General features: G+C 41.2%; 1 protein-coding gene across 1 annotated transcript in view; it reads right to left on the reverse strand.

Annotated features, from left to right (window-relative positions):
* The window catches only part of SLC2A13 (solute carrier family 2 member 13), a 133,506-nt gene extending 107,287 nt beyond the window's left edge, over positions 1 to 26,219 (reverse strand). Inside the window, exon 1 of the mRNA XM_068166699.1 lies at positions 25,422 to 26,219. Within this exon, the coding sequence (XP_068022800.1) occupies positions 25,422 to 25,968 (547 nt within the window). The 5' untranslated portion in view covers positions 25,969 to 26,219. The remainder of the gene's footprint in view (positions 1 to 25,421) is intronic.
* Positions 26,220 to 26,578: the final 359 nt, after the last annotated feature.

A 26,578-nucleotide genomic window follows, 5' to 3' on the forward strand; every position in this document is an offset into this window, starting at 1 on the left:
CCAGGACTGGCCTAGCAGAACGTTCAGCTCCACAGGACCAGGCTCAAAGCCCAGTGCCACACCCTCTGCAGGCAACAAGCAGCAGAAGCTCAGGAAAGGCTCAGCCACAAAACAAGCATCAAGCATCTCCCCTGCTACGCCCTAAATAAGCTTCTGTAACTGCCAGATTTGGGAATTTCTGACTTGATGGACTAGAGGCCATTAAAAAGGCATGGAAACTCAAAGATGAAAAAAAAAAAAAAAGTCTACATGCCACTGGCTATTTTATCATTTGGCCCATAAACACCTTCCCTGATATTTGCAAGAATAACATGGAAATGAGAAAAGTTGATTTCATGCAGAGCAGCCGAAAGTAAATGAGAGATCGAGGCCTTCAACATGGAGTTTCTCTCAGAGGCTACTAAAAAGCCAGTCCCCATTAAAAGCTTTAGAAAAATAACTTATAGTTCCAATAAGACCATCTTTGAAAGAGCTAATCATCTAATTAAACTAATTTGAAAGGTGAAGATGTCAACATTTTATTTGGATTTTAAAGCTACCTTTCTCCTGCATTCACATCATAGAATCACAGAATTAACCAGACCAACAGCTACCACTAATGTTCATTCAGCAAACACCATCAGTCCCGAGACACTGCTAGAGCCAGTCAGCCAGCTAATGCAACACCTGCCCTGTACAGGTGAAACTAAAGCTTGTTGCTGTAACCTAAGGGTAGCATGCAGGTTAAAACCCTGTTTTGAAGAAGAGGCATTATGACAGCAGGTGGTTTACTCTTTTTTCTGTGCTCTTGCCACAAAGCCAATGACTACACAAATTAGAAGAGGAAGCTTGCACACCTCAACATTCCTGTCACCAGCTAGCCAATGATACCACCTATACAGCAGGCATTAATACAATAGCTGAAATTATTTATTATCAAACCTGCAATGAACAGCACAGAATTTCTTAGGAAAACCTAAGGAATTAAGAGTTTGAGTTCAAAATCTCACAGAATTGTTTAGATTGACAGGAACATCACCCAGTCTAGTCCAGTCTAGTCCAACCCCTGTTCAAAACAATGGCCAGCTAGAGCAAGTTGACCAAGAACATGCTAGGTGAGGTTTTGACCATCTCCACAGGTAGAACTCTAACTAAAATGATTCTGCCATTCTACAACTCCCACATCAGCTTTCTCACCTTAAGACTTTTCACAGTGTTTTCAAGAACAGCCTTTTTGGTTTTGTATTCAGACCTTACTGAGCTTCCCAAAATGTGTAGGTTCAAAATATCCAAACAAAAAACACAGTTCAGAAGATATGCTTATGTTAGGTAATTTAAAACATATGCTTTGTGACTCTGGGTCTGAAACAGTGTGGCAGGAGTTTTCAGGAAATGGGAGGAGGCGCTCAGGAAAACCTCCCCAGTCTGGCTGCCATCCAAAAAGCCTTCACAAACAAACAAAAAAATCACCAGGAGTTAAAGTATATACTGAAATAGATCAAATTAAGGGGAAAAATAAATCATGCCACTTAATGGAAACAAAGTTTTAGATTTTGAAACCTTCTTTACATTACAGATTCGCTTTCAATTGCCTTAGAATGAATCAAACTCCAGACTTTCCTCCTCTAATTTCAATTTAAGACAAAATAGAACATAGGAAAGTAAGTTATTGTGAAAAGGCATCATTTGAAGCAATGTTTTAGATGTTTATCAACTATATATATAAAAAAAAAATCTAAAATACATAACCAGTATTCTTTATGCAGTTATTTTAATAGCCAGATATTACAGAAATTTAATACTGAAGAACAGCTTTCCTAGCAAAATAAGAGTGTCTGCAATGGAATCTTTCCTTAATCTTTCATATGAGAATGCTCTCATCTACACATAGGTGACATTTGCTAATACGCTTTCACTGTTCAACTGCTCACACTAAACAAAACATTCTTGCTGCAGGCAAGTACATCACTGCCCAACTAATAAAGCCGGTAAGTGACAAGACATGAGGAAAATAAAATTAAAACAATTAACTGGAAATCTATCAGAGAAAGTTTAAGCTCTACATTGTGTACAGCAGCTATGAAATCTGACACAAGAGCAGGCAAGCCTAGTCTTTATCCACTTGAGTAATGAAGACATTAACCTTCTGCCCTCATTAAAAAAATATAGTTATGAAAAAAATATAACAGAAGGTTCCTTAAAATGTAGAGCACAAAGTGCATCTCATTATTACACAAAAAATATCAGACAACATGATAGACTAAAATCATCATACTTAATGTTTTTTGTTTGTTTGTTTTATGATTGTTTGGGAGACTAATTATTAGACTTGCTACAGTAATCTCCGGTGGAAAACAGAGACAAGAGAGTGAACAGCTCCATTTTAGGGCAATCAACAGAAAGCAGATGTAAAAAGTTATGTTATAATCACGGTAAGGTATTTTCAGTATGGATAGGCAAGTGCTATAAAGAATTCATTAAGAAGTTCAGGAATTAAATCAACAAACCTGATAGGACAGAGAAAAAGCTAATGAAGAGCTACTATTATAATTAGGAAAATTAAAAAGGAATGTTTTTAAATGAGATTAGGGTAGTAAAACAAAAAGGACTAAAGAAGGAATTTAAGTTCTTATTTATAAAAAGCAGTTGGGAATAAGTACTCTTTTACAAGTTCAAATGGATATAAACATATTCTGCAAAGAGCAGGACTTCCAGTACAGCTCCAGTCATGTCCAGGAGACATGAAAGAAGGTGCATCATGCAAACAATATATGAGCAACATGAGCTGGAGACAGGATATTGAATGATAGGTACTTCTAGTCCTAGCATAATAAAAAAAGCCCAAAGCATGGATGTAAGTATCAGTCATTTAACTGGTATCAATCAATAACCAGTGTCAGAAGGGGCAAAAATATTGGGAAGGATTCTTGACAATTTGTGTGTTGTTGCTGTTTAGATTACTGCCCAAAAGGTTCATAAACACAAGAGACAGCTGACAAAAATTGGCTAACTTTAAAAAGAAAACCTCACACAACTCAATCAGCTTTTCATGCTTAGGAATAAAGAGGACCAATGTTTAACAAGTACTAAGGAGCTGGTGTCTCTTTGCATCCTCCTGTCCAGCTTGCACTGACCCTTTGCATCTACGACAGGCAAACCCGGGAATACAGTCATCTAAGAGGAGATCCACCTGCCCATTAAGGGGTTTGTACTATCTAGCTCCCATAAACGGTTTGTGATGCAAATGCCTTTATTGGCCCATATGAAGGCCAATATGGAGACTGTCCTGAACTGCCACAACACTCCAGACTATCAAGTCAGAAACTAAGACCAGGATGTGAAATACTCACAAAAACCAAAAAGCAAAGATCCTACTTCAGAGTACAGCAGCTAAGCCATTAATCTCTATTCTATTAACAACAAAGAATCTTCAGGGCCTATGACACATATTTGTACTATTAGGACCTCCAAATGAACAGGGAGAAACTTCCTTTCAGGAGAACATTCATGGGAATGAGGCATTCTTCACAAGCATATAAAGCTGGACTGAGATACTTGATGCAGGTAATAGCATTATTTTTTCACATATTTTGAGTGAACTTTTAAGATGAAATTTTAATTAAGATGTTAAACTTTAATGCAACCAACTTTACAGTTCACTTCATTAAGAAGCTGCCCATAGTGGTTTTTCTACTTGTAAGGATTCCAAGCAGCTTTAGCAAGGATTTGTGGAGGCAACCTCATGAAGAAAGAAGTTTACGGCAAAGGAAATTAGGAATTAAATATTAATAAACAGCTTAATAAAGGTTGTTACACTACAAGAAAGTTTTAATATGAGCTCATTGTTTGGTTGTTGTTTGGGGTTTCTTTTGTTTCTTTTTTAATTAAATAGTAAATTCCAAAAGAGATAGAGGGAAAATTGACAAGCTACAGATGAACACAGGCAAATGTTTTCTTCCAGCAACTTTGTAGAAATCTGATAAACTTCTTACATCTTGGATATTGGACGTGCAACCTAAACTTAAGTGCCCCAAAACACTATTGATTTCAGAAGTACATCAGACTACACAGACAAAGTGACTGTCTTTCAGCTGTGTTCTCACAAATTATACTCTAAAGCTTCTACTACTGACAAAAACGGCATTCTTGCCAACCAATAATTTTAGAACACTGCTCGCTTCTGAGTAGTAACATTCAAAAGGATAAAGGCTGGTTAACTTTTTGAAAGAAATTACAAATTCCACAGTAATTGTACATTCTTTATTGTCAATCTAAAGAAGAATCCATCTAGAGTAGTTTGCAAAGAGAAGAATGTTATCATTGATAAAAGAGGATAGTCTAACTGCAAAGGATATTTCTTTTAAAAGATGTTAGCTTCCACAAACACACACAGAGTTCAAATAATCAGCCACCTCTACTCTACAGACAACTCCACAACATATATTGGACAGATAAATCTAAACAAAAATGATGCTTTTTCCATAGTCATGCAGAGTCCTTCTCTGCTATTACAGTTAACACTTCAGCTTTCAGTAATGACAGTCAACCAAAGGGGATTTTAGAGTGTCTCACTGAACATGCAAATAGGAAATACTTGAAAGACTAGTGCATTTGAATGCTGTTCAAGTAGATAAATCTAAAACCTTCATTGAAACAGCTTGTATTTGAGCAAAGAGGCATATGAGCAGTTTATAATGGGTTAGTGAAAGTTATTCGAAGGATGATTGGTCACACGTTCATTCATTTGAATCTCTCCCCCATATCAGGTTAGTATTATGTCCATTTCTTAGCAGCAGCACTACTATACTCAGGTACAGCACAGCTCTGACATATGTAAGTACTGTGGGACAAATCACTAGCACTAAAACCACATTGCTTTGTGAGAACATAAGTCACACTAATGGGCAGATGTAGACACATCTCCTCTAGAATGGTAGTCCAACATCTACAGCCTTCATTAACCTCTTGTATTTTATGTAAACACTGATTTATTAAATGAGAGAGAGCTGGTTCATCATAGTTAAAGAACCCGTACACTAAGTAACTGCAGATTTTTATGTTCCTAGTCATTAGCCCAAAGAAGAGTGCCCAATATTATAACCAGTGAAAAAAACTTATGGTAATATGTGGCATCCAGCTGTGAAGGAGTCCACATCCCAAAAAAATCTGAAGAAAAATAAATGAAGCTACTCCCCAGCTGGTACCTTAATGGATGAATAATTCTTGCTGTTGACCGTGAGAAGGTTTTTCACTGTTTTGTGTATTGGTAAGGATCAAGAACACACCTAAAAAAACCCTTGAATTGTGTCCACTGAAACAACCACAACTGCCATACTGTAAATGCAAACTCTCATTAGCTTTTGTAAATCACATTCCATAGAAGAATAATTAAAATTTCAAAGTCTCCCTTGATAAAAACACACAGAGGCCAACCCAGCTCGTAAGAAAAATTAAAATGCCAACACAGAGTACATTTCCCATATAATGCAAGTGCTAAGATCTTTTTGCTGACATCTCCACAGAAGTATCTTGCAAGAAGAACATAGAAAACCCACAAATCATAGTAGAGGGACATGAATATTCAAAAAATTGAATATTCAAGAAGGTACTATTCATCACAGTATTTCCTATGTTGAAATTCTGCAAGCCAAGGAATTTTTATCACCTGGAAATTAGGTGGTTATGAAATGGGGGAAAAAATGAGCCATGATATTCGAGGCAAGCTGGACAAGAACTTATCATGTACAAGCTGGAGTGCAAAAGTTTATTAAAATTTACTCCATTTATTAAAAGAAAACTTAGTTTAGCGAAAACATAAAATTTGCAGGAATCTTCAATAACACACATACAGTAAATAAGAAATACTACCCGCAACCAGAAAATTGCAGGCGTTCAGTTTCACCAACGTAAAGGAAGATACAAAACATGTCACAATCTGTGGACACTAGAAAAATAAGTAGGAGAGCTAGAGGTGGGGGGGAAACACTTCTTCTCTGGGAAAAGTGCCAAACATTAGAAACGGAAACAGAATTTTACATGAAAGCAAACAGAGCTGAGAAAGTTTTTAAGGTCAAATGAAAGTAACTGTTTATATAAGTGTTAGAATCACTGCAGGATCCTATTCAACCACAGGTTGAAGATTAGTACTATATACACAAAACAGTTCATTTGGGAAAAAGAATTTTTAAAGTAAGTATTTTTATTTCTACCCAAAGTTATTTTAAGATTATTCAAGCTTACAGTAATCCAAAAACATGTTAACAGGAAATCTGAGTGGCAAAGTCAGGAGAGAGTGAGACTTAATATTATTCAGAGACAAAATAATCAAGCTGAACATCCAGAAAATTTGAAGCAAAAATCTTCAAGGCTGTCCAAAGCATAACAGCATGCCTCTCACAACAAAAGTCAGACCAGTTTTAGTTACCCATACTTAGGCTTTTGTTATGGCCATCACATACTCTCACAGTATCACAGTATAACTTAGGTTGGAAAGGATCTCAAGGATCACCGAGTCCAACCTATCAACACAGACCCCATGACTAGACCATGGCACCAAGTGCCACGTCCAATCTCCTCTTGAACGCCTCCAGGGATGGTGACTCAACCACCTCCCTGGGCAACCCGTTCCAATGACGAATGACTCGCTCGGTGAAGAACTTCCCCCTCACCTCGAGTCTAAACCTCCCCTGGTGCAGCTTGAGACTGTGACTTGAGACTCTCCTTTTAATCCAGGCTGTGAAACACCTGGTCAGGTATCTTCCAACTCAGCTGCCCTAATTTCTGGGTATCCTGCTGAGGGACCTCCATCTCACTGTGCACCACACAGGGAAGTTGTGCTTGTAGTTCATGGCTGTAGATCTCATTCCAGGAAGCTGGAATGTTTAAAACAAGTTACTCCCTTCATGCTGCCTAACTCTATTCACAGATCTAGCTGCAATATTTATCCTGGTTTGGGTTACTTCTGACATTAGTCACAATGGTTCCTCTAAAAGCAATCCAGCTAAGAGACAACATAATAAAAATGTAACATTTGAACAGTAACTCAACAGTGGCAGTTTCTTCAAAATAATGTAAGAAAGGTAACTGAGTGATAACCTACCTCTACATGTAGAGGTAAAAAGTCTATTGTTGGGTCACTTACACAGCTTCCACACTGAAATGGATCTTCACCTTTTTCTAAGATGATCCAGACAGAAGCAGATGAATTATTTCTAAAACAACATTTTTAGGAAAGTCTCATTGGGAACAAGTGAAGCAGCACAGATTTACACACACAATATTGCAAAAGCTTCTCTCTTCAGAAAATTTTATTTTCTGATTTTTATTTTTCTTTCACTTGAAAAATTATAAATAGAACATAGTAATTTTCACCATGACAGCCTGCATAAACACATATGACAAGCACCGCTTTAAAAATGAAGCTTTAAATTTAAATAAATAGTGATTGATATAACCAGTGCTTTGCTGTAGACATTCTTCAGTACACACAGACTATGCACTATAGACGTTGCTTGCTTATAGCTAAGAAAATCAGGCAGATTTGTTCCAGCCCTAAGGTAGTCACAGCCAGAGATAAGGAGTTGCTTCCCCAGTCAATGGCTGCTCCCCTTTCAGCAAAGCAGATCAAGAAGCACATCTGCATCTCAGCAACTGTTTCCCATTCAAGGCTTTTAATCTGATGGCTGACATGGACTTGTTCTAAGACATAAGATCACAATAAGCAGTTGAGGAGTGGCACTCAGCTCCTTCTTCTGACTCAGACAAGCAAACAGCATTTTCCAGCAGGGAAGTATAGTTTTATAATGACCCAGAAAAATGTGACAGGACTTAAATGCATAACCATTCCTATATGCTAGAAAGCCAGCATTATGAACACCACACAATCTTACACGGTGTAAAAAAACAAAAAAGGCAAACCCAAACAACCAATCCCACACCAAAGGCCCCCAGAAAAAGCTGGATGCTTCAAAGACTAGCAAAGACGAGCTGTGTAGAGAAATTCTATTTTCAGAGGATAAGGGTAATGATTTGAAAGCTACATGTAAAATGAATACTCCCTTCCAACATTGCACTTTTGTTTATAAATCATTTTTTTCTTTCCCAGTTCTACTACAGTGATGCTTTACCCAATTTAAAATAATTCTAAGATAAGGGATATCTAAACAATTGTGAAGAAGCTTTAGAAGATGAAATAGAGCTCAGCTAAAAGCATGCCTTAGACTTTTACCTGAAAGCCTTCTTTAATTAAAAGGTAACTTGGTTTTAACAGCGTCTTTCTACATGTGCAATTTTAAATACAGTTAAACCTGGTAATTTTTCTGTAAACTTCTTTAACTTTCACTGAGCTAACCAAAAGCCTAGCAACAGTCTCCAAATATGCAGCTTAAGATGAAAACAAGCAGAAGAATGAATTTTCTCACCTACTATTTGTCATTAATGGAAAAAAAACCAAAAACAACCCACAAACAAAAAACCACACACACAAAGATGCATCCAAACAAACAACAACTAATCCAGAAAGACTAATTTCACTGTAAACTTAGTATTTTAGACAAAAACTATGGAGCAATATTGAACATGTTCATTAGCTATTCAGGAAAGCCATTCATACTGTCTGTCTAGTTTACATTCCCAGTAATTTTGCCCTTGCAATGGGTAAATACACTACAACTATCAATACAGAAAGCTGTATTTTGATCTGAATTACTACATTTATTTTCCCACTTGTACAAGAAACACCATGATTTTTAGGAAGACAGCCAGTTTTGTAACTATTTCTGTAAAAAGATAAACAAAAGCCTTGTAAGCCTCTTACAACCTAAGGCCTGATTTAAAAAATAAAAGTTTCAATTACATCATTATACTGCAAGTAGCACTCATGACAGTAATTTAAGTATAACTATCCTTAGAGTGAAAATATGAGTCACAGTGTTTGCTCAGTTTACTGCTATACCAGAGGTTTCATAGACAAACAAGACTGTGTGTGCAAACACCAGTGATCCATGTAGAGATAATAAAGCACATTTTTTTATATAGGAATACATATAGGAAAGCAAACAGTATCTGTATCTGCAGTACCAGAAATTGTAGGTAGTGGTGAAAAATAGTATATTATTTCTTCCTCAAGATAATTCCCATGGCATGCATGTTTTGCCTAGTAGGATGAGTAAGGGTGTGCAGAGCACACATGGGTTATCGGTATCTTGAGTCTAAAGTCCAGGAGCTGCTCACTTCTTCACTATACGAGAAGCAGCTCATCTTAAATGTGTAGCTTCCATGCGAAGTCTCTCCATGGCCTGGATTTTCATAATTACCATTTCAATAATAGCTGCTTAGCGCCAGGGAAAAGCAACAGGAGAGCATCCTATGGAAGAATCCCAGGTATGGATGTCTCAAATTGGTTTAAGTCTCAGAAAGCATTTCCATTATTAGGACACGGATCTTGCACTACACTGTCCTTAGCAGAGGGACAAACCAGGGCTGAACTTCACCAGCCCACATAGGTTTATACATAAAAATTACTTGAAATAGTTTAGATGAGTAGTCGTGAGACAAAGATATTTTGGGGTGCATTTTCTTCCATTAGTTCCTTACATTGACAAAAAGGAGATGTTACAAATGAAGAATGAAGCTGCTGAATTTGTGGGGGGGAAAGAAAAACAAAACAAAACAAAAAACCAAAAAAACCCCACCAGAGTAGCTGTCAAGCTGTAAAGGGAAAAAAGAAATGGATCAACTACTCCATTATCAACATCTAGGGGACAAAAAAGTTGGGAAAAGTCTCAGCTAACTAAGAGCCGGTGGATGCTGCAGGTAGGAAAAGACTACTGCTAAATTTTATGAGGAAAATAGACTGCCAAAAAAACTTCCTAGAAACAAGGCTGTAAGTCTCAAAGCCTCAGGGAAGAGACTGGTAGGGGACAGAAGATCCTAGGAAAACCTGGAAGATGCTGCTTGCTTGGCTTGCACCTTTCAACAACTTGCATTCCTCTAGATGCACTGTAATGGACAGCCATCTTCTAAGCAACAGGTATAATTCTGCTAATATGGTTGCTTTACTCCAACTTTTATTTTGCAGATCTCTTTATTAATAATACCACTCAGAGAAAAGAGATGTTAGAACCACAGATCACAGGAGCACAGCTGCTGAGTTCCTCCCACTAAGCAGCTCACTCTTGCCCTGCTTTCGTTCTCCAGGCATGTTAGCACTGGAGGACTGAGGAAGAGCTGCAGGTCAACCTGCAGGGAAAGCTAAGCAAACATTGTGATGTCCTCTGTAAATCTTGTTAATTAATACAAGACTCTGGTAACTGGACAACCTAAAGATTAAAAGGAAATAAATGCCCTTCTGTAACAGAGAGCACTGCACTGACTCTTACCAGGCAGTCTGCTCTAATGCCCTATCTGATAAGAGAAAAGTGAAAACAAGAAATCTAAATAAGAATTCTTGTTTGCAGTTCAAAATGGCATATCTGACAGTCTAATTCTAATTAACATAGATGTAGCAAATACCCTGGTTAAGACAAAAATCTGCTTTTCCTGTGACTTGCACTGCACAAGTTGTAGTAATTCACTGGAAGTTGTAAGTTGACTAACCAGGTGTGGTGGTTTTGAGGCTCAGGTGCCTTTTAAGATGACTACAAAGCAGAAGTCCTCCAAAAAGACAGAAAGACACAGGGGGATGTAAAGGTCATCCCAGGATACTGTAACGTCATTCTATTCCATTTCCTGATGTTTCCTCTATTTAAGGGAACAACTGATATCTCTCTCTGCTCCTCAAGAAGAGCGCACACCTCTCTATCTCATGGTGTGTGGGGGGAGACGGCTCTGGCTGGCAGGGGAATTTTGAGCTGCATCACAAGGCCTAGTGGAGCCTGGTATGCCTGAGAAGGGTGAGAGATGCAGTTATGGTCTACTCTTAGGCCTGCTGAAAGTAAGGAGGTGGAGGTTTCTGGAAAGCTCTGAAAGGTTTTGACCTGCTAGACCTTGGTGAATGTATTGATTCTACTTGAATACCTTGTGTATATATTTGTAAACAGACTTTCCATTTAAACTTCCAATCTAGTTGTGCAGCCTTTTTGTTTTTTTTTTACTCCCCAAACAGCAGTAAAATACCTTTTCTGTCCTTTGGTCTGGAGTAGCTTGTGGCTCAAAACCAGGACAACAGGCAATGAAAAATTCTGTTGCTGCAGTTTGCTGCCCCTAGCCTCTTAAGTGCCCCAGCTACGTCTCTAAGGCACAACCTCCTGTTAATTCTGTTTCACTCACTTTGTAGTTGCTTCAAGTAAGAAGCAGATTCCATCCTCAAAACTGAAAGGTTTAGAGTTAAAAACAAAGCCATGCTCCTGTTCCTCAAAGGACTTTGTCCAAAGACACCCTGCAAAGTAACTATTGCCTCCCATCTTGGTTTTCCCTATAATCTAGTCACATTTCCCCTATTCTTTTAATTATGTTTTCATAAAGCAACATCTAATTGAAACATCAAATACAGTAAAATCAAGCTACATATAATTGAATTGTCATGCAAAAATAAAAACAATTACTTTTATTTACATTTTAAAAATATCTCTGGTCTACATCCTCTTGTTTCCCAAAACAAAAGAAGGGGTCTGCTGTCAACACTACAGGAGGGAAGCATCAGGAGGCAGACTTAATTACCCACTGGAGAAGAATCATTAAACAGAGCACTAATAAAGTAACTGTGAGCAGAAAAGAAAGCAATAGTGATAGCTTCTAATAAAGCACTAGGAACTGGCAACAAAGCACAAAGCAGCTCATAGGTGGCTGGATCTCTGAATTACTCACTATGCCAGTTAGTACCATTTATACTTCTATGCAGTAAGAAAATAATAAAATCCACAGTGTTTTCTCTATAAAATTTTACAACCCATTGCAAAGCACACATGTTGATGATGGATTTATACACAGATGAGGCTGGGAAGAAACCTATATTTTAACAGAACCCTATGCTTTCTACCACCAGAGGCCACCTCTTTAATAGCAGAATCCTCTCTCCTAATACTTGTGACCTACCACAATAATATAAATGCTAGGAAAATGCCCCGAAGACCACTTCCAATGCAGTGCATGCTTTCAGCAATTCAAAAGTCCATTCTTCATTATGGTCAGGTGCAGCATGATCCACCTTTCAAATATTGTCAAGTTTGCATCCACATTCATCTGCTCACTCTGAGTTTACATTGCTCTCCTTTCTTAAAGGACTTTTTAATTGCTAAAATGTACAGACCCTCTGAGTGGCATTTCAATATACAACATCAGGTGTAAACTTAGACATATAGGTGCATATATGCTTAGGTATAAAACTACCAAAAGCATTCTGTAGCAAAGTCCTTTCATGACTCTTCCGCAGCTGCTTGTAAGGAACAGAAAAGGCTCATGCGAGTCATTGAAGAATAAGCATAGTTAGTGATACAGCATGTCAGATTACATTCTGCAAGTTACATCTACATTATTCCACTGAGATACATCTTCAAAATGCTTTACAGAGTTGGACTGATTTTTGGCCATCTTACTTTTCTGTGCAATGATAAGTTATGTGACAATTTGTAAGTGCATGTATGCAGCTATTAACGCACCATTTATGTTTCCAGTTAAGTAGAATTACCTGTAGTTACAAAGCCAAGTGGGAATTACCTAACAGCCATTATTTTTAATTTGTAACAAATAATTTACCAGCATTTCAGTAAGACTGGAACATAAGGCTTCCCTGAACCCAGGCTTCTCTAACTAGTACCACGAACGGTACTGCCTGTCTAAAGGTCAAACACTCTGCAAGGAGGGAAAAAGATCTAACCATAGAGGAAATTATCCAAGAAACTGAAAACTAATGGCTACAGATCCAACAGGACAAATTTGCAGAGTACAGAACACAGAAAGCAATTGTGAACGTGAAATGCAGCAGACCAGACACTTCTCAGACTATTATTGCTTCAGGGATATACATATTTTAGTGACTGACAATGCATGACAAACAGAATCCAAACCAAAGAACATGCAGAGTAACTGTGAAAAGGAGACACAGTAGACCAAATACTTCTCAATCTATTATTGCTCTAGGGCTACATGTATTTTAGTGCTGATAGTATACATCAAATAGGAATCCAAACACAGCCAGCCATATATTGCATCTGGATGATTCTGCTACATTGGGAACGTATTTGTACAAGACAGAAGTATGTACACAGGTATTTTTATGTTTTACTACAACTAACTGATTCATTGCTGTAAACAAAATATCATGGAAGATGAAGCATTTGTGAAGGAATATGATGTGCACTGCCTTCAAATATCAGCTTAAGTGTCTTATAAACTTCCCCAACAAATCTGCCCAAAGTTGTAAATTTCAGTTGTAGCTCAGTATGACATCCATATCTACCTTACAAACTTATTTTTCTATGAACCTACAATTACCTGATGAACAGATTCATATCTCCTGTAAAGTGTTGCACTAATTAGTAGTTATGAAGACCACAAGGTGAAAAAATTAACGTTGATGTGGAATCACACTGACTTTGAACTGAGAGAGTGACAAGTCAGGCCTCTTGAAGTTCCCACTTGCTCACTGCCACAGCACAGATTAAAAACTAGTTACCCTGTGTGTGTGTTAGATCATACAAGCCCACATTATCTAAGCCAAGAAATATACATCCTTACTCAATAAAAAAAAATCAACAACAAAGAAAGAACTGAGCCAAGATCTATATACATCCACTTGATAAAAAATTAAGAGCAGAAAGAACAGCTCTGTATTTCAAAGCAGTTCCTCATGCTTTCTCCTTCCACAGCTGTTCCCAGCAGACTGACCCTGAAAAATCTGCACAATTGGTTTACAGTACCCTCTTACATAGCCATTTTCAATCACATTTCTCTTGCCATGACAATACAAACTGCCTAATTAAAATATCTACTAATAGAACTGTATATCATTACCTGGTTTAATCTGTGCAAGCACAGATGATTAGATTTCCACTTCCCAACATGACTAGCTATGAGGCCTGGATCAGACCTACCTTCTCACCAGTGTGGACCAGGAAAGGCAAGTGTATCAGATGAGTTACTTTGATTCAAGTAGTACTACTTCAGCACTCACACTTCCAGTTCCCCCTTCTTTGCACCAGTGCATGGTTCCACCGTATCCCACTCTAAATGAAGCTTCCTCAAAGGGAAACCTGAGGATAAGAAGCCATTACAGCTAGACAAACTGAAAAACTGAATAGTGTGACTATAACAAACTAGCCCATAAGAAGCCCCCATCACATCTAGCATGCAATGTCACTTCATACATCCTGGAATGAGCCTCTAGGAAGAAAACCATTATTAATACAAAAGCTTGAGACAGGAGGCTAACAGGCAGGCCAGCCTTGCCCTCATGTAACTGGCACAACTGGCACGGTTGCCTCAGCAACCCATCTAGAACCATCACATACACAAATCCATACTCATGGATTAAAGATACAAGGGTGTATACGACCATGACTAGAGGCTCTCAGTGAATTACTGAGAATTAACTTCTGAATAGACCAAACAAATACTCTAAACAAAAGGCTGAGATCTTGCTAAAGATACAATCAGTATTATGGAGGAGACAGGCCTGCTGGTCTTGAGCTATGAAGACAAACCTTCTGCACTCCTGCATTTACAGACTCTGAGCAGTTTCCTTCTGTGCAAGGGAGCAATCCACATAGAAGAGGATAATGGTTAATCACCCAGGCAGTACTTGGGTGTCAGGCAAAGCAATTAACTTTGAATCAGGGACAGGCCTTGCAGACTGATACAACAGCTTGTGACTTCACAGAAGAAAAATTCATAAGTAGGTGGGGATATAATCAAAGCTAAAACACAAGCCACATCTTTTTTTTTCTTTAAGTCACCATCAGCAGACACAAGAGAACACAAAATAACAACAGCGGAGCTTGACCTAAAAATTTTGCCTTTCTCAGAAGCATACATACTGTTGAACATGGTAGTATTTTGTTTACCTTAAATAGCAACATTGCAGACTGGGGTCAAGAGAGGAAGGAAGTCCTACATCTGTAGGACAGTAAGATGCATAGTAGTAATCATATGGATCATACAGGTATAGAGAACTATTGTGCCCTGCCCCAAAGTTCCCAAAGTTAGATCTCAAGATAAACAGAATCTTCTTATCCAAGTTTTCAAATAATTTAGTACATTTCCACTCACTAAAAGAGAAGCTGCCGTTATTTATCTACTCTACTCAATGTGTGCCCAAATTTCTGCTATATGCACCAATGTCTCTTTCCAGGTACATGCCAGTCAACCATTACAAGAGAAAGAATCTACATTCTGCCCCTTATCTCTCCTACTCAGGAACTACACACAGCATAATACCAGACCACAGTTACCCAGCTCAAAACATTACCAGTGTGATTTAATTTCTAGACAACATGAATGTCTATGTACATTTAGTCTTTTCCACCCCTTTCTTCAAGATCCTGAAGTTGTCCAGGTGGCTCTGGCTTTCCACTCATACCAAGCTGTCACAATGTGAATTGGACTGGTGAGGTCAGCAGTGCCTATTGTTAATGCAGGAACAGGGAGTCTATGAGGCAAAAGACTTAGCTGCCGAACTCCATAGTGAATAAAACCAGACTTACCTTTTCCCCTCAGGCAGATTCCCCATTCCTGTGCTGACATAGCTACTACTGACCTCAACAGTCCAATAACCAAGCACCTGTGAACAAACAAAAAAGGTCACTTACATGCAAACATTTGCTGAAGCACGTGCTTAAAGTACAAACAGCTTTGGTCTTAAACAAGTACTTCCTCCATGCTCACTGCACTCTCAGCAATTTATTACCACACCGTCTTTCTCAAATGTTAGACTCTCCCCAGGATCCATCAGCTTCAGCCAAATCACAAGAGCAAATACTCAGTGGCAAGTCTCTTCAATTTTCTCTCCTTAATCTCACAGATTAAACAAAACATCCCAAGTGGGCAGCTACGAACAGAAAATTACTTTCAATATAAGAGTTAGGCAGAGTAAGCCCTAGTACAGCTAGAAATAACAAATACAGCACATTGACACAAACCTTAATCACACAAAAAATACCATAAGAAGCAGTGTTTCTCTGGTACTACCTCATGTTAGACAGGTAGATTCCAAAGGAGTACTAGGTCCAACTCAAGGCATCTGACTTCAGGATCTTTCATCAACTATACTACAAAGTAGGCTCTCAACTCTCTCTGTTCCCATCTGGAGGCTGAACTGTATCACAGGGCATGGGAACAGGATGGCACTGGTGCTCATTCTCCTTTCCTGCTCCTCTGGGCACAGGAGCTCAGTCCTGGTACTGCACTACAGGAAAGCAGGAATACTTGTATCTCTTCTCCTCTCTCACCCTTGGAAATGGTGCAGGTGACACAGCAGGACCCGGCTGGACTGCAGAAGGCACTTCAGAGCAGGTTATGATTACTAACATTTTCAAATACTATCAATACCTAAATTTATTTTTTCCTCCGTGATTACAATAAACAACTGATAAATGTTAGCATTGTTTGTTAGTAACATATCAGATGCACCAACATGAAATCATTTAATGACACTTACTTAAGGTCACCTTCATGTTTTATGACTGGGTCAGCATGAAGAAAAGAACATAGTCATACAGGAACAACCAAGAGCCTCCATCTCTTGAGTTATTCAAAACCTGCCCGGACACCATCCCATGCAATCCACCCTAGGTCAACATGCTGTGGCAGGGGGGTTGCACTACCTAGTCCACAAGTCCCTCTTAACTCCTATCATTCTGTGACAGGTTGGGGGGAGAAAAGTAAATCCTACATCCACCTATTGATTAAGGGTGTAAACAATTCAAGATGGATGTAAATTTCAAATTGTTGGGTGATGGAGCACTGGAACAGGCTGCCCAGGGGGGTTGTGAAGTCTCATTCCCTGGAGACTTTCAAAACCTGCCTGGATGCATTCCTGTGCAGACTACCCTAGGTGATCTTGCTTGTGGCAGGGGGGTTGGACTTGATCTCTGGAGGTCCTTTCCAACCTCTAACATTCTGCGATTCAAGCAGGCCTAAGTTCAAAGTTCTCATCTGGTGAACCAGAGTAGGAATGCTAAAACTGAAAAACAAACAAACAAACAAAATGGAAAACTATCAGAAGTTACTAAGCAAGGTGGAGTTTTCAAGGCTTTGTAGGGTTTCTATGTTATCCTGGCACTGAACAAGGAACAGTAGGGAATTTCTTTCGAGGAATCAGATATTGAAGCCCTTCTTATACCAGCAAATGCCAGCAACAGTTCAGTACATGTTTATCCCAGAGCATCACTCACTGGAACACGCTCCAAATTTACAAGACCACACAGTACACAACATGGGCAATTCATGTGTAACACCAGGCAGGCTCTTCTGCTCTTTACAACTGGGAACACATTCCCCCAGATTTACAACAGGAAAGCAGAAGAGCTGTGGCTAAACACAGACACATCCCTAATACTTTCTTCCAGCTGCTGGAAAAGAATCTTCTTTTCCCCAAGTGATATAGCCACAGTAAAACCACAATTATTGGTTTTGCTTCTGCAAAAGCTTGCAAGGACAGCAACATGCACATGATGCTCTTGACCAAAAGAAAAGGGGAATAGAAGGGCTGTTACTCCTTGTTTATGTCTGAAACAGAAAAGGTTAGCCTGCAGAAACTCCTGCCTTTTCCCAGAAGTGGAACTCTTGCCTTAGGGCTCCCACTTCAGATATGGGTTTCTAATGCTATTTAATTTTGTCTAAACTATGAAAATATGGTCAATTGCCATGCTTGTGAGTGTTTGTTTTTACACAGCAGGTCTTCCACCATTTCTGGCATCTTCTGTTTTTGTGTCTATCATCTGGAAATCAACAATCACTTTACTACTGCCTCAAGGGACAATTGAGCATGCAGTTGCACATGCCTGGCTGGCTGTTGATTACACCAGAATGCTCCTCATCACTAACCAGCTGGCATGAGACCTGTGAAAACTCAGCCCTTCCCAGACACACAATGTTGAAAAGAGACCAGAAAGTTCTAGATTTCAGGCCTGAGAATCAACTGCCTCACAGGGAAATCCCACTCTTCCCTTACTATTGTTCAGCCTTGCAGAGCGTTTGTTAGCCCGTGTGCTAAACAAAACAGGTTTCAACAGGGTTTTCCACAATGGCATCCTGGCCTGCATCAAGAATAGTGTGGCCAGCAGGAGCAGGGAAGTCATTGTGCCCCTGTACTCAGCACTGGTTAGGCCACACCTTGAGTCCAGTGTCCAGTTCTGGGCCCCTCAGTTTAAGGACATTGAGACACTTGAACGTGTCCAGAGAAGGGCAACAAGGCTGGGGAGAGGCCTCGAGCACAAGCCCTACAAGGAGAGGCTGAGGGAGCTGGGATTGTTTAGCCTGCAGGACGCTCAGGGGAGACCTTATTGCTGTCTACAACTGCCTGAAGGGTGGCTGTAGGCAGGAGGGGGTTGGTCTCTTCTCCCAGGCAACCAGCACCAGAACAAGAGAACAGTCTCAAGCTGCACCAGGGGAAGTTTAGGCTCGAGGTGAGGAGAAAGTTCTTCACAGAGTTGTTAGCCATTGGAATATGCTGCCCAGAGAGGTGGTGGAGTCACCATCCCTGGAGGTGTTCAAGAGGGGACTGGACGTGGCACTTGGTGCCATGGTTTAGTAGTCCTGAGGTCGTGGGTGACAGGTTGGACTTGATGATCTTTGAGGTCTCTTCCAACCTTACTGATTCTGTGATTTTTTTTTCTCCCCTCAAAACTGCCTCATCACTCAGGAGCAGTAGAATATTCTCACTGATGTAAAATATCCACTCACAAAGGACAAGAACCAAGCTCAGTGCCAGGTGCTTCCGGAAAACATCATCTCTATCAAGAGACAAGAAGCTTTCCATATTAACTACAGAAGACAAACCCTCTCTAGACAGTTGCTCCCTTGCTGAATTATACTGGAAAAATCAGAGAGGGGGGAAAGCAAAGTTCAGGCAGAGAAGCTGGGGTGAGAGCTCCTGAATGCATATAAGTGGAAGACCCATCCCTCCAGGGGACTGAGGGCATGAGCCCTGAGAGACTAAAGGACAAGCCCAAGTTGCATAGCTGCATGTGTCAACATACTTTTTTCTTTTGTTTAATTTTGGTTTTTTCTTTCTTATTTTCTATTTAAATACACACAATGGCTTCAGTGGCTGAGCCCACTAACACTACAGCCACATGAAGAGACAGATGACCAGAAGCAATTCTGGTTTTAGGTTTTCAGCAGCTCCAATGACTGTCCCACTGGACACAGCCTCTTCACAAGCTTCACACCAAAAAGACCAACCATATCGGTTAGGTAACAAAAACTCCATACCCATAAAAATATCTGCAAACAAACCCATCCATCAGGAACATTATACTTCCACAGTACCAGCATGAAACACAGCCACAGTCATCGAGTTTGAGTTCAGTCATTTTAAGCATAAATCATTAGCCTTCATGACTTATGTAGAATTTGCAACTCACAAGCTTACCATACAGTCATGGAGTAATCTCCAAGATTCCTAAAACACTAGGGTCTTTTAATTATTACTATTCATGTGTTTAAAAATACAATATATTATATAAAAGCCTCACTTCACATCATACAACTAATTATCTCGAAGTCTATTGATAATGAGATAAGGAAATAATACAACTGAAAAACACCCTTCTACATTTTTCCGTCACATCATCAGGCAAAACAGTCAGTAATGGTGAACTGAGTAGCACTCTGTACCCTGTCCAGTGCATACGCAGTTATGTACTCCTGGTACACTGCAAGATCAAAGCTCTAGTCAGAAGTTAATCTATCCTCTTGGAAGCTTTTGCACAAGAACAGATAAAGCTCTTAAGATGCAGAGATCCAACCTCAAGCTCACACAGTAATATCTGTAGCCACATAACCTGGAAACTTGCATGAACATCTCTGATCAGGTGTAGTACAAGAGCTGATTTCAGCAACGTGGCTGTCTCTCTATTCCTTTCCATCCCTACTGCAAGCTTACACTAACAAACCATTGCCTGTAGGAAAAGGGTTGTTTTCACATAGCTTTGTAAGACTATAAGAAGATTTGCATTTGCTCAAGTTCATAGCATCATAGTATCAGTCAGGGTTGGAAGGGACCACAAGGATCATCTAGTTCCAACCCCCCTGAAAGCTATGTTTTGTCTTTGATTCTGAGAGTAATGTAAACACCTTGTAACTGAAGGAGAGAAGCTGGGCAGAATTTGGTTGGATGTGTCAAAATATTGTTTTGTTATTTTGACCTATTGTATGCCTTAATTACACATATGCCAGTAGAAAATGACCAATTGAGATGTGACACCTGTGCCTTCTGATAGACTATATAACTTTGCTGTATAACATAATAAATTTCTTTGCCTGCTTACCTCTGGTCCTGAAAGTATCGGTCAAGGCAAACCCAACATCTATAAAATATCTATAATTGCCTCTGGAGGGAGAAACAGCCTGTGAATCTCTGGATTGAAAATTAAAAGCATCTGTCAGAAGCAGCACAACATATCTGCGGGCTGATGGTCACTTCCCCTCCAAAAAATGTGCTACAGTATGAAGCCTTTTAAAACAAATTGTGTGGGCACTCAGAAACTGAACTCTGAAACTTCAGAACTTCAAGATTTGGGGGAGGAAAGGAGGAGCTTAATCTGTAATTTTTTTCCAAGATAAAAATGCATAGCACCTGAAAGAGAAGGGGAGGAGCTAAAAAAGGCAAACACAACAAAACCCATGAAACCAGTCACACAGATCTTTAATAGGCAACAGATCATACTAGTTATTTTCCAATGTTTTCACAGCATACATGGTACTCCAGCTGATATGGTGTGCCTTACCAGGTACACTTACTACCACTGTAAAGGTAATGCAGAGTTGGTACTACATGATTTGGTTAAATTTGGTTATTTTTGCTATTTGCTATGACCTTACTGGCAGCAGAAGCCAGTTCAGTCCCACCAGAGGAGCCCTGAACCATGTGTCAGGGCTTTTCTCTACCACCTAATTCTGTCTTCAGTCTTGTTTCCTCTCCTCAGTAAATGACCTACATAGGCAGTTTAAAAGATCCTACCAGGAAAACTACACATTACATTCAAACACAAACATTACAATCAAACACAAACATTACATTCAAACATCTTTTAAAAAGTACTACAGACATGTTGAGTATAAAGCAAGCACTGAGCAGTAGGCTCACACTTGCGAGGATCCATCACACACCAGTAAAGACAGGGGCACAAAGGATGAACCAGTCTAGTCTCCATTGCACTGCAGACCGAGTAACAGAGTGCATGCACACAGAGTAGTCCTAAGAAATAATTCTGCATTCACGAGGGTTTGGGTGCATTAACATGACAGGGGAATCTAATCATCCAGATAATGATTGTACATTAAGATGCAAATAACTTTGCACGAGCAAGCTTAATTCTGTCACTTCCTAAACTCTGTATAGCTCCAACAGCTTTCCTTCCACAGCCGGTACATAAACGTTCTTGAAAAAACTGATCTGAACAGCAGAATACCTGAAACACCATGCCAACACCCACTTACATCAGCTGCATGCTTAAAACCTTCAGCATCCTCAGAAGACAGAATGATAAACTGCTCCTGCAGTGGACTGGTGAGCTGCTGGCCAATGGGTTCACACAACAAAGTGATTGTAAAATTAGGGCACTAGGCGATTATAGTCTAAGAAAGCAAGCAACTTTGCAAAGATGGCTATTATTATCCTTTGTTGTTTCTATCATGTTTAGTCACAGTGCTTACTCTACTCAGTCTCCACTTCCTTTCTTAAGGCAACAAGCTTTCAGTAGAACTAGCTCTCATCTATAGCCATGTCTAGCTCTAAGTTTTGGTGTTTCAGTTCCAGCGTGTCCTCAAACTTTGACAGGACCAAAGATGAGCCAAAGTGAAGAGCCTGGCTTTCCTGCCAAGTATGAAAAGTACAGAAGCCAACAAAAGGCAAAACATTCAATCCCATACTAAGTACAGTTGGTCACCCTTCAAAAACAGACCAAGGCCTTCAGCATTATCATATGCAAAAGGTCCAAATATGCTTTGTACCAATGACATTCTTTCTTCCTAGCTAAGCTTACACAAAGTGCTACCAAGCACAAGTAATCCAATTTCCTAAACGCTTGAATTCTGCCCACATTTGCAGCAATGAATATCCATCCAGATGTTGCTTTCCTGACACAGGGTCACCCAAATTCCTAAAGCATCAGGGACACCACAGCTGCTTAGGAAGGGGCAGGCACAGGGGAGAGAATGATGGCCATAAGCTTGTTTTTAAGCCATTTTGTCTGAAGTTGCCATAAACTATGTATTTAGAAATTCAGACCTGAAAAGATCTAGGCATCTTCTAAGCTCATGCAAAATGTAGTTTTGGTTTGGTTTGTTTGGGTTTTTTCACTCTCTATATTTTGTATTTACACTGAGCAGAGGGAATGAAGGAGAGAATGGGCAGGGGAGGGCAGGAGAATGTTACCTGTTTTCAAACATAAAAATCTGTTCAAGATTTGTACTACAAGATGATTTTCACTTGCCCTTGAGAGGTCTTTATTTTCCAGAAACATCTCCTTCCATAATTGTTTGGAAGAAAAGAGGTTTTCTATCTCAAAACAGCTCTACAGAAAATGATAAGAAACAGACAAGTGAGAACTGTTCCTCATTTCAGCATTTATCGAGTATGTCTCATCCTTTAAACTTGAACTGTAGCCCTTTACAAATCAGTGAAGAGAAAAATGGCTGTTTTCTCACACAGACCCAATTAACACAGATCTGTCCTGAACCAGTGCCGGTGGAAGAAATTCATAAGCAACCATCACTACATCTGCTTTTACAGCACCACAGTACTGCCCATAACGCATTCTTTTATTAAATGTAAGCAAACGTATTTCTGGAATATATCTCTTGATGTGCAGTTGGCAGAAAGCTACAGGAAAGACCACAAAAATTACATAGTTAAGAAGTTTTTACCGGTTTGCTGGTAGGAAAGCATTTCGTAACTCCACACCATCGCACCCTTAAAATTGAGCAGTTCACACTGTCGCTGAAGTGTCACATTACAGAGTGATCTCTTTACACCAATGCTAGGCTGTAAAATGATAGTCAGAGGTCTCCAAGAGAAGAAAGGGAAGAAACTGGTTAAATGTTTCACCAGTTTCTAGTGCCTTCATGAAATTATCCAGGCTCCCTCTGGTGGGGGATTTCATGCAGGGATTGTTGCAACTTGCTATACAAGAACAGGTTTGCACCACGATTTTTTCTTTTGTAAAATAAATCTTATTAGAATTGAACTTTGCAATTCTTGTGATATTTCAGCCACAACAATTTAAGGTAATGTTTTGGTTTTGGCCACAAACTCCATCATATAAATAACAGTGACTTTTGATGAAAAGGAGAAAACATGTTTCTAAAATACACATTAGTGCCTTTGTGCTCCAAAATCCTCAGAACATTTCTCTGCCCTTCAGCCCTCCAGAGCCACAGCAGAACCACCATCTCTTTCCCCACACAACAGCTATAGGAACTATACACAACAGCTATAGGAACCAAGAACTCCTAGCTCTTAATTTCCATTTCTGTATTTTATATATTAATTATATTAAGCCTCGAGTCTCACATCCCTCCAACAATACCAGTGTCATTTATTTGTACCACTATGAGACAATTCCAACATGCCTCTGTATCTCTACAAGACACACACAGGAGTCAAGCAAACCCCCCTTTCTTCCCACTCAAGCTGTCAATGTAACCAGTTACAGTCAAAGAACATGAGAAGCTTTACAACCATAACAGTATATCAACTTTGATATTTTTAGTATCTACCACTAAACCCACGTACTGTGTATTGCCACCAAAATACATCTTCTGCCACCACATAGTCAAACTTAGTTTTCTTGTCTCCTGAACATTCTGCAGTCTTAAGTTTTGATTTTTTTTTAAAAAGCAGAGGCAGCATTTAAAAAATAAAACCCAACCACCTCACTCGGGGAAAACTGCAACATGAAAAAGATGCCCTTTACCGTACAGGAAAATCAGAAGACCTTTCAAGAATGGAATTGATTTTATTTCTGACAACCCTTATTATGACTTATGACAGAGCACTGGAACAGGCTGTCCCAGGGGGTCATGAAGTCTCCTTCTCTGGAGACTTTCAAGACCCATCTGGATACATTCCTGCACTAGACTGTATGGTCCTGCTCTGGCAGGGCGGTTGGACTTGAAGATCTCCTGAGGTCCCTTCCAACCCCTAACATCCTGTGACTATTTTCTTTGATAAGACCATGAATTGTATCACAGCAAGTGTGTCTATAACAAGCCAGAGAATTCAAAAGTTATTGAACGGCAGAGAAACAGAATATTGCTATGTAGAGGAAAACAAGTCTAATTCTCACTTTGTCCTCATGCCTTTAGACAGGGAGGGTTGCAAGACAACAGTAAGAAAGATCTATTTCTTTTTTTGCGTTTTTTAACATGCTGTGGTCCAAGGACTCTGAGTAACCTCAACCAGCGCATCATGGATGTTGAGTATAATTCAATTTAGTGCCTGACAGGATAGCAGCTGAAGAGCAACCAAAATTCTGAGGATATTTAGGAAACAGCTGGCACAGAAGCCAGTCTCAAAGATCAGAGGAAACACCCCTCATCAAGTTCTCTGGGACAACTATAAAGTTTTACCAGAACCTACTGCTTGCAAATTATGCAATGCATATAGGAAAACAGCTGCAGGACAGTATTCATTAAATCAAAAACCTTCCAAAGCAAATGTCATCTCATTTGACCTGCAAGATCGCCACCTCATTTTGTCCCAAAAAGCACTCCTGTAATGTCCAATGAAAATCAACGCTGCACAGGGATCCAGAAGAGAGGTGTTTACACCTCAGAAAGCCAGGCATTTTCTCCTGCTCCCTTCTGACTTCCCAAAACCTCCTCAAATGCAAAGCTTACATCGTGAGATGCTGACGCTGATAGACCGATCACCCTAAAGATGAACTGGCAGAAAGGATGCGAGACCATCCTCCTCAAACAGAAACCAAGCAACTGTCCCCGCAAAAGGGCTAGGACTACACTACCTGCAAGTAAAAACGAAGAGGGCAAGCATACACACTCCCTCCACACCTTTGCGCTATCGCCAGCGACACTTCTCCTGACCTCAGCTCAGTTATGCGTTTCTCTCGCCAGCAACTGAGCACTCAATCCCCAGAGGCGAACGTTCGCCTTTTGTTTGCGGGCTGTCTTACACGAAAGGGTTGCAGAAACGCGGTTTTGAGGCTCAGTGAAACCTGCCTCGCGGGGCAGCTTTTCCCCGGGTGGGGCACAAGCCCGGGAAGGGGAAGGCGAGGGTACTGCAGCAATCGTGGGGAAGCCCGACGGGCCAGCGCGGCACTCACCGATGCCCAGCCCCACCACCACGCGTCCCCCCAGCAGGGTCTCCTTGTCGCGGGCGGCGGCCAGCACGCCGGCCCCAGCCGTGAAGAGGCCGCTGGCCAGCAGAATGCAGGGCCGCCGACCACACAGCCCGTTGAGGACGCCGCCGGCCAAGGCGGAGAGGGCGGCGGCGCCCACCGTGCTGGAGACGAGCAGCTCCTGCCAGAGGGCGTCCAGGTTGAGCTCTCTCTTGAGGAGGAGCAGGGCCCCCGACACCACGCCGGTGTCGTAGCCGAAGAGGAAGCCCCCAAGGGCGGAGAAGACCGACACCACATAGACGAAACCGGGAGTCTCATCCTGCTGGAACTGCCTCCGCGCCGCCCGCTCCAGATCGCCACCCGACGCGGTGCTGTTGAGGCTGGAGCACGACTCGGCGGTGATGAGGCTCCGCTCGCCCGCCGCCGCGCCCGAGGCAGCGGAGCCGTCCGCCTGGCGCCGCCGCTTCTCGCCCATCAGGTTGCTCAGGCTCCGCAGCGTGTACTCCACATTGTCGCTGGCCTTGCGGGACATGGGACGGCCGCGGCAGCTCCTGCCCCGGCCGGGGGAGGGCACGGGGCTGAAGCGGGCGACTGCCAGGCGACTCTAGCTACAACCGTGGGGCTGCTGCTGCTGCTGCTTCTGCTGCTGCTGCTTCTGCTCCTCACCCCGCCCGCCCCTCTCGGGCTGCGTTCAGCCGGGTCGCATAGTGCCCCCGTGCCGCCGAACACACTTGAGGGGAAGTTGCCCGCCTCGGCCGCCGCTCCCAGCTTCCAGGCGGAGCTGGAGGCGGGCGGCGACAGCCCCGAGCGCGGCCCGGCGGGCGCCAGGAGGCGGGTCCGCTCCCTCCCTGCTCCGCCGTGGCGCGCACAGCTCCGCATGCGCAGCGCTCGCGCACTGACCGCCGCGACGCCAGCGCCGCCACCCCGCCCCGGTCCGGGAGTTGCTGGCAGCCGCGGGGCTGGAGCGCCGTCTTCGGAGGCGCTGGGAGAAGGCAGGAAGGGAGCCCCTGGGCGGATAGGCGTCGTGCAGTCCTGAGGGATAGCTGCACCGATGCGCCGCTGTGGTGGCGCTAGAGTAGGGAGAGTTCTTGCTGGATGGCCCTCGTCTGCGCGAAGGGGAACGGGCTGCCGGCTTCGCCCAC

This window comes from Melanerpes formicivorus, unplaced genomic scaffold (genome assembly GCF_026170545.1).
Source record: "Melanerpes formicivorus ecotype bairdi unplaced genomic scaffold, bMelFor1.0.p_v2 SCAF_3, whole genome shotgun sequence".
Classification (NCBI taxonomy): Eukaryota; Metazoa; Chordata; class Aves; order Piciformes; family Picidae; genus Melanerpes; species Melanerpes formicivorus.